The 16,431-nt window shown below is 47.1% G+C and overlaps 1 protein-coding gene across 1 annotated transcript; it reads right to left on the bottom strand.

The window, feature by feature from the left end:
* Nucleotides 1-453: 453 nt before the first annotated feature.
* FAM43A (family with sequence similarity 43 member A) lies at nt 454-5,137 on the bottom strand. The gene has a single exon (XM_081537981.1). It carries the CDS (start codon nt 4,207-4,209, stop codon nt 2,938-2,940), a length of 1,272 nt encoding a protein of 423 aa, XP_081394107.1. The 5' UTR covers nt 4,210-5,137; the 3' UTR covers nt 454-2,937.
* Nucleotides 5,138-16,431: the final 11,294 nt, after the last annotated feature.

Genomic DNA, 16,431 nt, shown 5'->3' with positions numbered 1-16,431 from the left:
CTCACCTTTCAAGACAGAAAAGCTGTTTGATGAATAAACCAGACCTCGGGTGCTTTCCATAATGTGTATCGTGTATCTCCTCTACTTCACTGTACTTGTGTCACACCACTCTTTTCCCTCTGAGTGTTATGAGTAAATTGGTTTTCGGGTTTTTGTTTTTTTCATTCAAAACATCTCTCCTTACGCTAGTGATATCATCCCAGGAAGACTGAGATGTAAGAAGAGGTGAATCATGTATCACCTTCCTATCGCATCTAGAATTACAACAGCCAGAGCCCTGGGCTGCCGTGGGGATAAAGCCAAAAAGTAGAGGGGAGGAAAGAGGGAAGGGGAGGGCGCGGTGGGGTGGGTAGAGGAAGCTGATTCTTCTGCAGTCTGCTTATTTTCTTCTTCCTCCTTCCTCACCCTTTAAACACCTCTTCCCTATTTATAAATCAGAGAATAGGAAAAATCAGACTTTAAAGACAGAGTTGCCTTATATTTATTGATGGTATTGGTGTGAATGTCATTCGTCTGAATCTTCTGACCCATCATTGTAACCCCATTAATCACAGACAAAAGCCACCATGGCATTCTCTCTGGACTCAATTGGATTAAGAAGGATGACATGTAGACTCTGCCCCACCCCCCAAGTATTTGTCAAATGATCTTCACCCTGATTAAGGCTCTCATCTGTTTCAAACAGCAGAGGAACCTGGCAGTGTATGGCAATAATTTGAAATGTGAAATCTAAGCATGCAAACTAGTGATGGACCACATAGCTGACTTTCCTGACCTCTCTCTACCTGGGGGTTTGAAAACATCATTCAGTAATGTGTATCTGAGGTATTCAGGAAAAGGGATAGGGACTCTCAACCAAATCAAAATATAATAAACGAGAAAAATAAAGATAGACTTTGTTCTATGGCCCTCAAGAAGTGACTCTGAATATTTTTAAAATTCCCACCCACCCACACTTGCTTTTCTAATAAGGATCACCTATTAACTTCTGTTAATTGGGAAGAAAATCTCTTCTTCCCACCCCACCCCCCACCCCTTCTTCCTCTATGGTTTCAGTGAATTCTAGACTCCTTAGGATCACTGGGTCTATCTGCTCAGAACACATTTACAATGAAAACAAAACCAAGGGCCTCAGGACAGCGGGAAGGCCAAGAAAGCAATCAATTTCTGCAACATAGGAAAAAAGGGCCCACAAGGGCAAAGGGAAAAAAATAATTTGCAGAAGGCACAGTTTTGGCAGCATCTTATTACAGCTTCCAGCTGATCGGGTGCAGCCAAACTAGAGACATCTGTTTGGAGTTTACAACAGAAACAAACACAGAGCAAGCATGAAAACGCTAAGAGACACACACACCGACCAAGCTCTAGCAGTCCTTCTCCGCCGTGACCTCCAAACCACTCTCCCACTGGGTCAGGCTGGGTTGTAGAAGGAAAGGAAATGGGCTTTTCCACCTGCTCCCCACCCCACCCCACCTGCACTGTGACTCATTCAAGCCACAACTAGAACTTAACTTTCCTTTCTCCTTGCTTTTCCTCTCAGGAAAAAGAGATGCTCCCACTCCTTAGAGAACCTCTTAGGGACTTCCATTAGTTCTCTAAGTCTCATCTTTACAGCTCCTTGAGCTGTTTGGAAAGGAAAAGGTGAACCACAGGAGGTGGTAAAACCCTAGAAGACCTTGAAAGTTACCCCTCCCTAAATCACCTCACAGGTCTGGCAGTGAGGAACAGAACTCACCCGGCATCTCCAAGAATTGCCTCAAAAAGGTCAGAAACAGCTGATGCTTACAGAATTGAATAAGTGAAGAATCTGGGCCTAGTTGCAGTACCCAGAGTTTCAGAGGACAGGAAAGGCCCCAGACTATGCATAAAGTGGGTTCCCCCTTCTTAATCACCTCCAAGTCCTTCAAAGGACAAAGACTATCCTCCCAACCCTATCCCAGTCATGGTCACACCCTCTCCCGCTCACCCCCATGGCCGAGCATTTTCTGAAGCAGCTTTGGATGCTCACCTATTCTGTTCAATTTTCCTCTTTATTCTCTTCCCCACTGGCGGGCAAACAGAACCAGAGCAGTGCTACTCTTAAAAAATAACAAAACGTTTTATACACATTTCTGTATATACAACTGAACAACATTTTACATGTCCCTTTTGCACAGCAAAAGATAAAAACGTTGGACTCTGAGAACACAGTTATGTACAAGAAAACCAAAAAGATGTCAAAAATACTTCACAACAGTGCAAAAATATTTTACACAGTATCACGGAGTGAGATCTTTTGAGCAGGAGAAAGGTGTGTGTGTTTCTTAAGGAAAACTTTTTCTAGGTATTAGATGTCAATAACTGTAAACAAAATGCGACTTTCTTTCTCCCCCTCTCCCTTCCCCACTAGTTATTTGAGGAATTTGGCAGAATTTCAAGGGTCTGAGTCTGAGGTAAACAACCCAAGCTCTCACACCAAAAAGACTGGGTCCAAGGAGGTGGCATTAAAGCCTCAAACACTGTGAAAGCAATTAAAAAAAAAAACAAAAAACCTGCCATGTCAATGACAACGCTAGGCCCTCCCAGATGGCCGGTGGGGGAGGAAGTTAATTAACCCCTCCTCCTCTGGCTCCAGCTGCCCCACAAACAGGAAACTGGCCGGCAGGCACTTGAAGCCCGCCGGGCTTTGCTAACACCAGCGGACTTTCCCTTCCCCAGACCCCAAAGGGCGACCTCTTTCCCCTGCCTTGTAGGGTTTCCCCTCCCCCGTATCTCCACTTGCAATCTGCGCCCCGCTTCAAACACAGCCGAATGTATGGGTGTAGAGGGGGAGGCTCTGGGCCTCAAGTGTCCCATTTCCCCCTTTCCTGGGGCAGGTCGGGAGGTAAGGAAGTGGTGGAGAGACGCGTGGGGGTCAAGATCGGGCGCCAGGGACGCGCACAGAACTTTTCTGGGAGCTCAGCCCGAGTGGGGCTCGTCTGGGCTGGCGCAGTCCGCGGGGCCGGATGGGTCCCCGGCGGTGGCAGTGTTGGCTTCCGGACCCCCTCCTTCGATGGAGCTCTCGCTACCCGTGCTCTCGCCCGACAGCAGGCGTGTCACCCGCAAGTCCGCCTGCAGGCTGCGCACGTCGTTACCAAAACTGAGCTCGCCCAGGTCGTTAATAAGCTGCGAAAGCTCGGCCCTCATGTCGGAGGTGCTGCCTAGCAGCAGAGGCGACGACCCAGCCTCAGGGGCCTGCGAGACCCCGCCGCCCCCCAGCGCCTCCTCGCGGCCACTCTCCAGCGTGTCCAGCAAGTCCCCGCATTCGAAGTGCATGGCCACCACCAGCGCCCGCTTCGCCTCGGCCTCTGGCTCTGCCGGCTCTCCCTCCCCGGCTCGGTCCTCCTCCTCCTCGGGGCAACCCTCTGCGTGCTCCTCTTCCTCTTCCTCCTGCAGCTCCTGCTCCTGCTGTTCGCCGAGCAGGTCCTCGGTGATGGAGCCGAGCTTGGGCGCACTTCGGCTGCGCTCCACGGGCGGTTTGTAGCAGCAGGGTCCGTGCAGGAGCAGCTTGCGCAGCGGCACTAGCGGGATGGTGTGCGCGCCCACCAGTTCCTGCTGCTGGTGACGCGCGTCGTCCCGCCGCTTGAGCCGTTTAAATTCCGCCAGAGCGTTGGCCGACGTCTGGTAGAGCAGCAGGGCCATGGCCTGCGCCTTCTCGGGCTTCGACACGAGTACCGCGTGACAGCGCAGCATGACCGCCTTGTGCTTGAGCTCGTGCCGGTACACCCAAGCGAAGACCTTGGGCAGTCGCGCGTCCGCCACGCAGTAGGTTACGCGGTGCAGCAGGTACAGGTGGCCGGGGCGCCGCAGCGCGCGCTCCTCGGCGTGCACCATGCGGATACCCTGCGCACTCACAGTCAGCTTCATCTTCGTGCCCTGACGGCCCGCCTCGCTCTTGCTCCAGATCTTGCCCACAGCTAGGTCGGTGCAGCCGTCGCCGCGCGCCTGGATGGTGGTGGCATTGCCCAGGTAGAGCACAGTATAAGTGGGGTCCTCACTGGTGATGTGCAGTTTCTTGCGCTTGGAGCGGAACATGCTGCCCACCCGGCTGAGCGCGCCTTCGGGGCACGCCCTCGCTAGCGAGCTGAGCGCCGAGTAGTGCAGGCTCACCGCGTAGCCCTTGGGCTTGGACGCCTGCCGTGGCGGCGCCTCGGCCAGCAGCTCGAACTTGTGCTTCTTCCACGGCAGCATCTCCGGAGGGCGCCCCCGCGCAGCTGGGCGGCGGCGGCGGAGCGCCGGTTGAGAGCCCGGCTGAGCCACCCGCCCCGGCCGGGCTCGGCCCGGGCAAGACCGAAAAATAAAACTCTGCTGGGAGTGGCCCAGTCCGGAGTGGGGGCGGGGGAATGGGGGTGTATAAGGCTCGAGAACCCAGCAAAAGAGGTAGGGGTAGAATTTTTTTTTTTTTTAAGATTTAACTGCAAGGGGGAGGAGAAAAGGAGCACACAGATTTATCCCAGCCTGAGCAGGATCAGGGCAAAGAGTCTTAGGCAGGCAAAATGAGAGAAAGACAGCGCAAGAGTGGAGCGGAAAACGTCTTTAGAAAAAAAGAGATGCGCGCGTGCAAATAAACGAGAAAGCCCCCAGCAAAAGCAGCCGGGATGGTGCGAGAATACGCAGGAACTCCTCGGCGAAGGTGAAAAGGGCCCCCCTCTCACTCACACACACAGTCGCTAGGGCCAGAAACCGCGGAAACTCAACCGCGAGTGTACCCAGGGGTCGGTACTCCCCACCTCCAAGGGGTGCTGGAGGCAGAGAGCCCCTCGGTTGAGCGGGTCCCAGAATCAGTTGCTTGCCCCAAGTGCGCTCCGATGGTGGGTCCGGATGGCCGCCGCGGCCCCCGCGCAGCAATCCCCCTGTGGCTCACTGCATCTTCCCACTGGCAGGACGCCGGGGACTCGGGCTCCGCGGCTCACTGTTAGGGCTGGCTCGGCGGGGGCAGCGCGGGGCTCCGAGGGCCAGGCGTGCGCATGGTCGGCTCCCGGGACGGTCGCTACCTCATTTCTTTCCTCCGGAGGGTGTCCCACTCGGATCCCGGGATCCCCTGGCTCGGCTGCCAGCCTTTGCAGCGCGCCCCCTCCGGTGCCACGAACGGTAGCTGCCTCGCCAGCCTCACATCCTTGCCGTCCGAGAGGAAGATCTCGGGTAAATATAGGCCGGCACGAACCATTCGCCGCACGGGGACAGGGGAGGAGCAGAGACAAGGATCTGTTTCGGGCTTGGACGCCCCGCGGTTTGCTGATCTCTTAAAGGGATCTGGTTGCCACCATTGGTCGGGGGAAAGGGGAGACCGATCCAGTCTGGCAATTTCATTCCAAATTTACCAATACCCCCTATATCTACAGAAATCGCCGAGACCTGGGGTTACCCCTCAGGAAAAGCAACTTGAATTCTGACACTCCACCCCCAGGCTGAATTGCAACTCACTGAATAAATGTATGTCTCCATCGAAACTTCTGGGGGAGGCGGTGAAAGGTGGGATTTAGACTATAATATGCAAAAAGGTTGGGGAAATAGTAATTCTTTCTGTGTGTGACAGCTTTCTGAGAATGACTGGGTGCTATTTCTTTTTCCAGAATTTTATTCTATCAAAGAAAAAAAAGAAGGGCAAAGAAAACATCTTTCACTCTCTTAGAGCCCTTTCTCCACAGGTAAAGAGCAGAGAGTGAAAAGAGAGATGAGAGGTAATAAGATGGTTGTAGTGAACACTACCATATGTATTTGATAAATAAGCTCCTAACCCCCAGCAGTGGCCCCGCCTTCTGTCAGGGACTAAGCGGGAGAGCAGTTTTCTGAGATATATGCAGTTTCTAAATAATCCTTGTGTGGGTTAGAACTCAGTTTACTTTGGCAGGCCAGTCATTTAGTTTTATTACATCACCATCACATTATGGATGAAAATTCCTAGTAAAAATTCAAATGACTTTTATTTGTTTCAAATAATGCCCACCCACCCTCCATGAGAATGATTAGCATTAATCATTCTCTTCTCTTGTGCCAGCTTGACACTATCCCTTTAACCATCTGGCCGGCTTGACCCTTGGTTAGTAACTCATTTCTGGGCCCTTGAAACAACCAGCTTTCCTCTATGGTCTGCTCACTCAAAGCAGAACCACTTGTAGCTGGAATGTGTAATAAATGTCCTGATAACCCTGCATTGAACACCCAAGCTCATCCCACAGGAGGACAATAGACCCTGCCACTCTCCAGGCCCAGGCTTCTGGGGATCTGGGTGTCTCTGGCTTCCATGCCAGGTCCTGATCTCAGTACAACTGTAACCCCTCCTGGAGATTCTCTGGCCCTCTATTTTTGCTAACTTAAAGGCAGAGGAACCAGAGACCAAATTGCCAATATCCGCTGGATCACCGAAAAAGCAAGAGAGTTCCAGAAAAACATCTATTTCTGCTTTATTGACTCTGCCAAAGCCTTTGACTGTGTGGATCACAATAAACTGTGGAAAATTCTGAAAGAGATGGGAATACCAGACCATCTGACCTGTCTCTTGAGAAACCTGTATGCATGTCAGGAAGCAACAGTTAGAACTGGACATGGAACAACAGACTGGTTCCAAATAGGAAAAGGAGTACATCAAGGCTGTATATTGTCACCCTGCTTATTTAACTTATATGCAGAGTACATCATGAGAAACGCTGGGCTGGAAGAAACACAAGCTGGAATCAAGATTGCTGGGAGAAATATCAATAACCTCAGATATGCAGATGACACCACCCTTATGGCAGAAAGTGAAGAAGAACTAAAGAGCCTCTTGATGAAAGTGAAAGAGGAGAGTGAAAAAGTTGGCTTAAAGCTCAATGTTCAGAAAACTAAGATCATGGCATCTGGTCCCATCACTTCATGGGAAATAGATGGGGAAACAGTGGAAACAGTGTCAGACTTTATTTTGGGGGGCTCCAAAATCACTGCAGATGGTGATTGCAGCCATAAAATTAAAAGACGCTTACTCCTTGGAAGGAAGGTTATGGCCACCTAGATAGCATATTTAAAAGCAGAGACATTACTTTGCCAACAAAAGTCCGTCTAGTCAAGGCTATGGTTTTTCCAGTGGTCATGTATGGATGTGAGAGTTGGTCGGTGAAGAAAGCTGAGCGCCGCAGAATTGATGCTTTTGAACTGTGGTATTGGAGAAGACTCTTGAGAGTCATTTGAACTGCAAGAAGATCCAATCAATCCATCCTAAAGGAGATCAATCCTGGGTGTTCATTGGAAGGACTGATGTTGAAGCTGAAACTCCAATACTTTGGCCACCTGATGCGAAGAGTTGACTCATTGGAAAAGACCCTAATGCTGGGTAGGATTGGGGGCAGGAGGAGAAGGGGACGACAGAGGATGAGATGGTTGCATGGCATCACCGACTCGATGGACATGGGTTTGGGTAGACTCCGGGAGTTGGTGATGGACAGAGAGGCCTGGCGTGCTGCAATTCATGGGGTCGCAAAGAGTCGGACATGACTGAGCAACTGAACTGACTGAACCTTTCCTTGAAAGTGAGTGAAATTCACTCAGTCATGTCCAACTCTTTGCGACCCCATGGACTGTATGTCCGTTGAATTCTCCAGGCCAGAATACTGGAGTGGGTAGACTTTTCCTTCTCCAGGGATCTTCCCAACCCAGGTATTGAACCCCGGTCTCCCACATTGCAGGCAGATTCTTTACCAGCTGAGCCATGACCCAATTTTCTAGTCATTGGTACGGAATTTCAGTTTAACTAACTTTCCTGAGTACCTTTTGGTACCAGGCCCTGAACTGGGAGCTGACAGACCTAATTCCTGTCTCCAAGAAACTCCCAGTCCAGTGAAGGATATAAACTTCACCCATCTCTGGGCTTCTGCTGGAATGTAAATTCTGTGAGAGCACCCTGTCTGCCCCAGTGCCTGGCACCACTTAATTGTTGAATGAATGAATGAAGCATGCATGTAAACAAGAAGACAGAGTGGATCAAATGCCCTGCGAAGGTCCCAAAGTACTATGAGAAGCTGGAAGAAGAAAAGATTCTTTGTGACTAGGAAAATCAAAGAAGGTTCCACAGAGGTAGTTATGTTTAAAATGAATGGGATGCCACCCAGCAGGAAAGAGTTAAAGGGCTTTCCAGATATAACAAACATAGAACATAAAAATGCATGTACATGTGCAGTTTAGGATGGCATTTAATAACAGTGAAACAGGAGAACTTTCCTGGTGGTTCAATGGCTAAGAATCCACCTGCCAATGCAGGGGATGTGGATTCAATCCTTTGTCTGGGAAGATTCTACATGCCACGGGACAACTAAGCCCATGTTCCACAACTACTGAGGCCCACATGCCCTACAGCCCGTTCTCTGCAGCAAGAGACGTCCCAGCAATGAGAAGATTGCACACTGCAACCACAGAATAGCCCCTACTTTCCACAACTAGAGAAAGCCTGCCTCTAGCAGCGAAGACCCAGGGCAGCCAAAACAAAATAAATTAAATAGTTTTTTTAAGTGAAAGAGGAAAATTTCCTGATCAAACAAGGAATTCCCCTGATCATGCTTTCTGGGTTCCCCTAGTCTCTGAGACGAGTAATGGCCTTTTCGTGGCTGGCTGGGCCCAGAATGTCATTAGACCAGAGCTATAATGACTTACCCCTCAACTGCACTGATAGGTTAATGGAGGCAAGGTGTTGGAATGAGCTGGTTAGGACTGTAATAAGCCACTTAAACCAAGGTTAATTCCTCTTCTGCTTGCATTTCTGGAATATCTTACAGTGGCAATGAAGTAGAGAGAGTAAGCGGTCCAAACAAAAAAATCCTATAAAAAACACACCAAATTAACTTGTGCTAAGTGACCTTTAGCTAGTCCATATCTCAAAGTCTAGACTTTACAAAAGCAGACATCATGTTCAAGCAGTTAACATTTCCAAATTACTCAGAGGTTCAAGGATTATGACAAGGCTGTATATTGTCACCCTGCTTATTTAACTTATATGCAGAGTACATCATGCAAAATGCCAGGTTGAATGAAGCACAGGCTGGAATCAAGATTGCCAGGAGAAATATCAACAACTTCAGATATGCAGTTGATACCACATTGATGGCAGAAAGCAAAGAGGAACTAAAGAGCCTCTTGATGAGGGTGAAAGAGGAGAGTGAAAAAGCTGCCTTAAAACTCAACATTCAGAAACTAAGATCATGGCATACAGTCCCATCACTTCATGGCAAATAAAAGGGGAAAAAGTGGAAGCAGTGACAGATTTTATTTTCTTGGGCTCCAAAATCACTGTGGACGGTGACTGCAACCATGAAAATTAAAAGACACTTGCTCATTGGAAGGAAAGCTATGGCAAACCTAGATAGCACATTAAAAAGCAGAGACATCACTTTGCCAACAAAGGTCCATATAGTCAAAGCTATGGTTTTTCCAGTAGTTATGTACTGATGTGAGAATTGGACCATAAAGAAAGCTGAGTGCTGAAGAATTGATGCTTTCAAACTGCGGTGCTGGAGAAGACTATTGAGAGTCCCTTGGATTGCAAGGAGATCAAACCAGTCAATCCTAAAGGAAATCAACCCTGAATATTCTAATGAAGGATTGATGCTGAAGCTGATAGGCTCCATACTTTGGCCACCTGACGCGAAAAGCCAACTCATTGGAAAAGACCCTGATGCTGGGAAAGACGGAAGGCAAAAGGAGAAGGGGGTGGCAAGAGGATGAGATGGTTAGATAGCATCACCGACTGAATGGACGTGAATTTGAGCAAACTCCAGGGGACAGTGGAGGACAGAGGAGCCTGGCATGCTACAGTCCGTGGAGTTGCAGAGTCGGACACGACTTAGTGACTGAAAAACAATGAACAACAACCAAAGATCAGAGGGTTTGAAGGAAGAAGTGGAGGTGCTGGTGTTGGGAGCTAGGGCTTGTCTCAACCTCCACAAGAGGCACCTCCTTGGGCTTCATGCAGTGGCAGAGAAACCAGTGGCGCACAGCAGCAGGGAGGACTCCACTCTCGGGCCAGGCTTTCCAGCAGACCCAATGTCCCAGATACACAGGCTCACAGAGCTGCTCCTGGGCTACCTTCTTAGTATACTTATTTTCAACCTGGGAGGACAGAGAAGTTTCAGGCAAATATGAGCTCTCCGATGTGTAAGACACACACTCTGTAGACCTGAGATGTAGAACAGTTCCAGAATAGACCTCAGCAAAGTCAGCTGGCAAGGGCTGACTGAAACTGCATCGCTAGAAACTGCATGGACCATAGACTGTTTTTTATGACACTGCCCCATCTACTGGTGCCAGGCAAAAGTGACACTTGGTGAAACGTTTTCTCACAGAACCAGATAAGCCAGCAGTTGAATCAACACACAGCCAAGTCACAGCTGGAAAGAAACTCCGCCTCTAACATAACATCTAAGAGTAAGTCTTTTAGCTTGCACGAAGCTTTGGGGCTGGCTTTCTCCCACCTTATTTCTCGCATAATGCTCTTCCTGCTTGGTCCCCCTACCCCTACATCCCACTGAATGAACATTGGCTTCAGCCATGACAAACGACATACCTGGGATCTTCAAAGTCATTCAACAAATATTTGTTGCGAGTCCACTGTGGGTGTGATGTCATTGCTGGGGATACTGCACCAAAGCAGACAGGCAGGTCTTTGCCCTCATGGGATTTATATCCTGTGGCGAGGCAGATAACAAGCAAACAAATAACTGAGAAAATATCAGTTAGTGAAGAGTCTATGAAGAAAAGAAAGCAGTGTTAGGAGTAGGAAGTAGCTGGTTTGGACTGCATAGCCATGGAAGGCCTCTCTGGGAAGAGACCTGGATGGAATGAAGCCAGCCAGACAAAGAAATGGAGGGACAACATTCCAACCTGTGATGGCCAAAATGGTAGTCATGGGCTAAATGCTGCTAATGACCACCTGAAAAGTACTGGGTCCAAATTGAGATGTGATGCAAACATGAAATACACTCAATATTTTAAAGACCTAGATAGGAATGTAAAATGTTCAATAATTTTATAGTAATTATATATTAAATAATAACGTTTTGGCTATATTGAGTCACTAGGATATGCTATTAAAATTAATTTTTCCCATTTCCCGTTACTTCTTTAATGTGGTTTCTGGCACATTTAAAACTATACATTTGGACAGCTTTATGCTAGGCAGAGTGCACAGCCAATGTGAAGTCCCCAAGGTGGGAATGACTCCTGTGGGTTCAAGGACTCTCCAACTTCAAAATCTTACTGTGAGATTACAGCCTCTTACCCTTGCAGCCCTCTTCATTCCTGACTCCTATCACATCAGCATTCCTCACAGAGCAGACTCACCCCCTGGCTGTATCAGAATTCTGTGGGAAAATTCCTGGATCCCACCCATAAACCAGAATATCTGGAGTTAGAGGTTGGGAATATGTGTGCTTCAATTTCTTGTGATGGAACAGATACTAAAGTGCCCTAGCCCACTTCATTTTTCCCACTATCAACTCCTTCCTAACCTCTTATCCTTGCCCTCCTCCTCATCCAAGACCTTCTGGATGAGCATCAAGTTCACAATTTCTTTGCACTGTATCCACTCCTTCCCTGGATTACTACCACCATCTCTGTGCTCTGCTCCTGGAGTCAGAATGCTAAGTAGAATCCTCCAGTTGTTCAGACAGTGCCTTGACACATTCTGACCATCCTAGGATAGGCAGAATAATCACCACCACCACCAACATAAAGAAGACTGAGCGCAAAGAATTGATGCTTTTGAACTGTGGTGTTGGAGAAGACTCTTGAGAGTCCCCTGGACTGCAAAGAGATCAAACCAGTCAGTCCTAAAGGAAATCAGTCCTTCATTGGAAGGACTGATGCTGAAGCTCCAATACTTTGGCCACCTGATTCGAAGAGTCAAGTCGTTAGAAAAGACCCTGATGTTGGGAAAGATTGAAGGCAGGAGGAGAAGGGTACGACAGAGGATGAGATGGCTGGATGGCATCACTGACTCCATGGACATGAGTTTGAACAAGCTCCAGGAGATGGCGAAGGACACCAGGGAAGCCTGGTGTGCTGCAGTCCATGGGGTCGCAGAGAATCCGACACGACTGAGCGACTGAACAACCACCACCACCACCCTCACCCCCACCAAAGATGCCTATGTCCTAACCTCCAGCATCTATGAATAAGTTACAGTACATGGCAAAGGGAAAGGAAGATTGTAAATGGAATTAAGGTTGCTAACCAACTGAAAATAACTGGGGCAAATAGCTTGAATTATCCAGAAGAGCTCATTCTAATCACCATGGTCCGTGAAAGTGGAGATCTACAAAAACATTATGCTAAAGTGAAACCCTAATGACAGAACACAGGTTGGGGATTGCCAGGGGCTGGAGGGATGGAGGAAGGGGGAGCAAGTGCTTAACGTATAGAGGGTTTCCTTTGGGGGTGATGAAAATGTTATGGAACTTGATGGAGGTGGTGGTTGCATAACATTTTGAATATGCTAAATATCACTTAATTATTCCCTTTAACAGGGATAATTTTATGTTACATGAATCTCACCTCAATTTTTTTAAATGAAAGAAGGATTTAAAAGAGAGTGGTGTCATATTTTAGATTCCACCTATAAGGGATAGCATATGGTATTTGTCTTTTTCTGACTTTAGTATGATAATCTATAGGTCCATCCATGTTGCTGGAAATGACTTTATTTCATCCTTTTCATGGCTGAGTAGTATTCCATTGAATATGTGTATGCATCTTCTTTATCTATTCATCTGCTAATTGTTTCCATGTCTTGGCTACTATGAATAGTGCTGCAAGGAACATGGAATTGCATGTGTCTTTTTGAGTTATAGTTTTGTCTGGACATATACTCAGAAGTGGAATTGCCAGATCATATGTCAATTCTATTTTTAGTTTTTTGGAGGAAACTCCATACTGTTTTCCATAGTGGCTGCACCAATTTACATTCCCACCAACAATGTAGGAGTGTTCCTTTTTCTCCACACCATTTATTATTTGTAGGCTTCTCTGATGATGGCCATTCTAATCAGTGTGAGGTGGCATCTCATTGTAGTTTTGATCTGCATTTCTCTAATAATTGACAACGTTGAGCATCGTCTCATGTGCCTGTTGGCCATCTGTATGTCTTCTTTGGAGAAATGCCTACTTAGATCTTCTGCTCATTTTTTCAATTGGATTTTGTTATTGTTGTCATTGAGTAGTATGAGCTGTTTGTATGAACTACTTTGGAAATGAAGCCCTTGTAGGTCACATCATTTGCAAATGTTTTTTCCCAGGCTATGCTCTTTGCACTGAGTCAGGTCAGGGCCTGACTCTGGAGGACCTTGAATAGCAGGTAGAGGCATCTTGCAAGCTGGGTGAGTCACTGGAAGCCTTTGAGTAGGGATGTGCTGTGATCAGAGTCGGAGCCCAGACGCCCATGTCCCAGCTCTGACTCATTGAGGGTCCTAGAGCAAGATGCTGCCTCTTCCTGGGCCCTCTCCTTCCTGCTTGTGAGCTGAGCAAATTCCCCTCTGGTTCTAAGATCATAAGAAGCTATGTTGGCTTTCTAAGGCTGCCATAACAAATTACCATAAAGAGAATGGCTGAAAATAATAGAGATTTTTTTTCTCTCACAGCTCCTGAGGCTAGTAGAAGATAGCATCCCTCCTTGCCTCTTCCTAGCTTCTGAATCCCTGGCATTCCTTGGCTTGTAGACACATCACCCCCGTCTCTGCTTTCCTCCTCCTCTGATGTTCTCCCCCAATTTTGTATCTTTTCTGTGTGTGCCCAAATTTGTGTCTTCTTATAGGGACATCTGTCATTGCAGTAGGGCCCACTCTAATCATATGTGACCTTGTCTTCACTTTAGTACATCTGCAAAGATCCTATTTTCAAATAATATCTTATCAGGTTAAGACTGGAATCTCTATTTTTGAAAGACAGCATTCAACTCAAAGCAAAGGCCATAGTAGGAAATTGCAAAGGTAAGAGAAGAAAATAGACAGATTAGATGTCTATAAACTCTGGAGGTCATCCTGTGTCCTAAGGCCCCAAAAATGTTCTCACCATGACTTTGCTTGCCTTGAAGCCCTGCCTTTCATGCACTGCTTGCTTGGAATGTTTACCACCCGGAGAAGGGCCCGGCATAAATGCAAAGGCATAAGGAGTCAGTCAAGAGAAGTGAAACTATGGGCCTTGCAAGTAAGCCTTTCTCATCCGCATCACCAGAGGCAAGAAATGAATGCCAAGTTTGTTCCCTCAAAAGGCAGAGGACAGAGAAACTGCTCTGCCTGCATGGTTATCTTTAAAACTGGAGCCTTCAATCTTCACATTTTCATTTGTGCTAGTCAGTTCAGTTCAGTCGCTCAGTCATGTCTGACTCTTTGCAATCCCCTGGACAGCAGCAGGCCAGGCCTCCCTATCTATCACCAACTCCCAGAGCTTGCTTAAACTCATGTCCATCGAATTGGTGATGCCATCCCACCATCTCTCCTCTGTCATCCCCTTCTTCTCCTGCCTTCAATCTTTCCCAGAATCAGGGTCTTTTCTAATGAGTCAGCTCTTTGCATCAGGTGGCCAAAATATTGGAGCTTCAGCTTCATCATCAGTCCTTCCAATGAATAAGTGCTAGTAGTACTTGTAAATAATAATGACCACATTTGCTAGATAGTTGGTTCATGATGCCCTTGACCTTTACATGACAAAGAGGGCAGGATGTACGCTTCTTCCTGGGTTATATCATGAAGGTATCATGCTGATATTGCCAGCCTAGGCACCTTCTCTGAGATCATCATTGTGCCACTATTATTTCAGATATTGGAGTGAAACAAAGGGTGGCATAAGCAGGAGGGGCAAGGAGTCTATTAGGTAAGAACCTTACCTAATTAAGCATCTTAGTGATTATCTATTCCAACACCCACTTTGAAGCATGAGCCTACTTGAGAACATCCTGACGCTTGATTATTTAGCCTATACTTAAACACCTCCAGTGACAGAGAGCTCACTCCCTTTCAAAGCTATCATTCCATCTTTGAACCACTCCAATTGTAAGAAGGCTTACCCAGGTTGAAATGGCAACTGTGTAGTTTCTCCCTATTTGTTCTAGTTCCTCTTGCCTTGTCAGAACAATCCTCTCCTGTCCCTATGACAGTCCTTCAGATAAACAGAAATGGCTGTATATACTTTCTCCTGACTCTATTCACACTTCCTCCAACTTTTTCTCGATTCCTTGCCATCCAAGTGTACCTGCTAACATTTTCAATGTATCTATTAAAATGATTAAGTGGAGGGACCGCAGTTAGAGACAAACAGTGAAATCCCAGTGGTCAGAAGGCCCTCCCAGTGGATTAGGGTCTTACTGGTGGTATACTTCATCGCTCCACCACTGACTTGAGCTGTTTAACCTTGGATGAGTCCCTCTGTTGGACTGATGACCACTAAAATATAAGCTCATGGGGGCAGGGAGTTTGTCCATTGCTGAACCCCAGAGACAAGTAATGAATGAATGAATGAACAAATGAAGGAAACCTGGCACCTTCCATCTGAAGATTTTAGAGTTGCTTATTATTCATTCTACTAAGAGCCTTCTTTATTTTGTATTACTTCACTGAACTTTACTGGATCTCAATTTCTACTGCCAAAGTCCAGAAAACCGACAGTGCCCTTTCTTACTTGCTGTTGTGAGGAAAAAAATAATTAGCAGAGTCATCTGCGAATAAAAGACCCCAGAAATTCCACATATAACTCCAAGAATTGGGAAAAATTCATGGGTTCAAATACAGTACACATAGGATCTTGTAGCCTACCCACCAAAACGAGAGGTCTTTTACATGTTTCATTGAACACACAGTGACTTGCACAAGCAGGAAAGCAATGTTTGAAGTGACTCAAAGTTATCATTTATAGTCACTGCTGAACTATTGAAACTTGCTTATGTGTGGGAATCCACCTATTTTCACCAGGGATAAATTGAGAATCGTAGATAATCAAAGGGCGTTTCCTACTGATTCAGTGACTCTGTGGAGACTGCCAGACTTCTATTTTCACAACTCTCAGTCATATGCAAACTGCTTTAATGTCCCTGTGGAAGAAGCTGGTGTAGAGCACGGGAAAGAGGGAGGGCAGGGTTGCAGGCTTGCCTTGGAACAATTTTTCTGCCACTGACACATTGTTGGCCAAGGGGTGAAAACAAAACCAAAACAGAAACCCACCCACTCACCCCTCTCCATCCCCAGAAAGAGGTGGAGCCCAGAGGCACAAGAGTGTGAAGTTGAAGAGCAGAAAGCTACTCCAAGGTTTATTCCTGCATGTAGGTTTGGGGGACTTGGAATTGCATTTGTTGAATCATAGTAAATCAAGAATGAGGAACACCCCATATTGCTATATGGAAATTGAATAGGAGGTTCCCAATCTCCAAATCAATTCAACGTTCCCCAAGAGTCAGCTATTTAGGGA

The sequence above is a fragment of the Giraffa tippelskirchi genome, chromosome 2, assembly GCF_054371585.1.
Source record: "Giraffa tippelskirchi isolate mGirTip1 chromosome 2, T2T-mGirTip1v1.2.pri, whole genome shotgun sequence".
Classification (NCBI taxonomy): Eukaryota; Metazoa; Chordata; class Mammalia; order Artiodactyla; family Giraffidae; genus Giraffa; species Giraffa tippelskirchi.
This window is presented reverse-complemented; position numbering and strand designations above follow the sequence as displayed.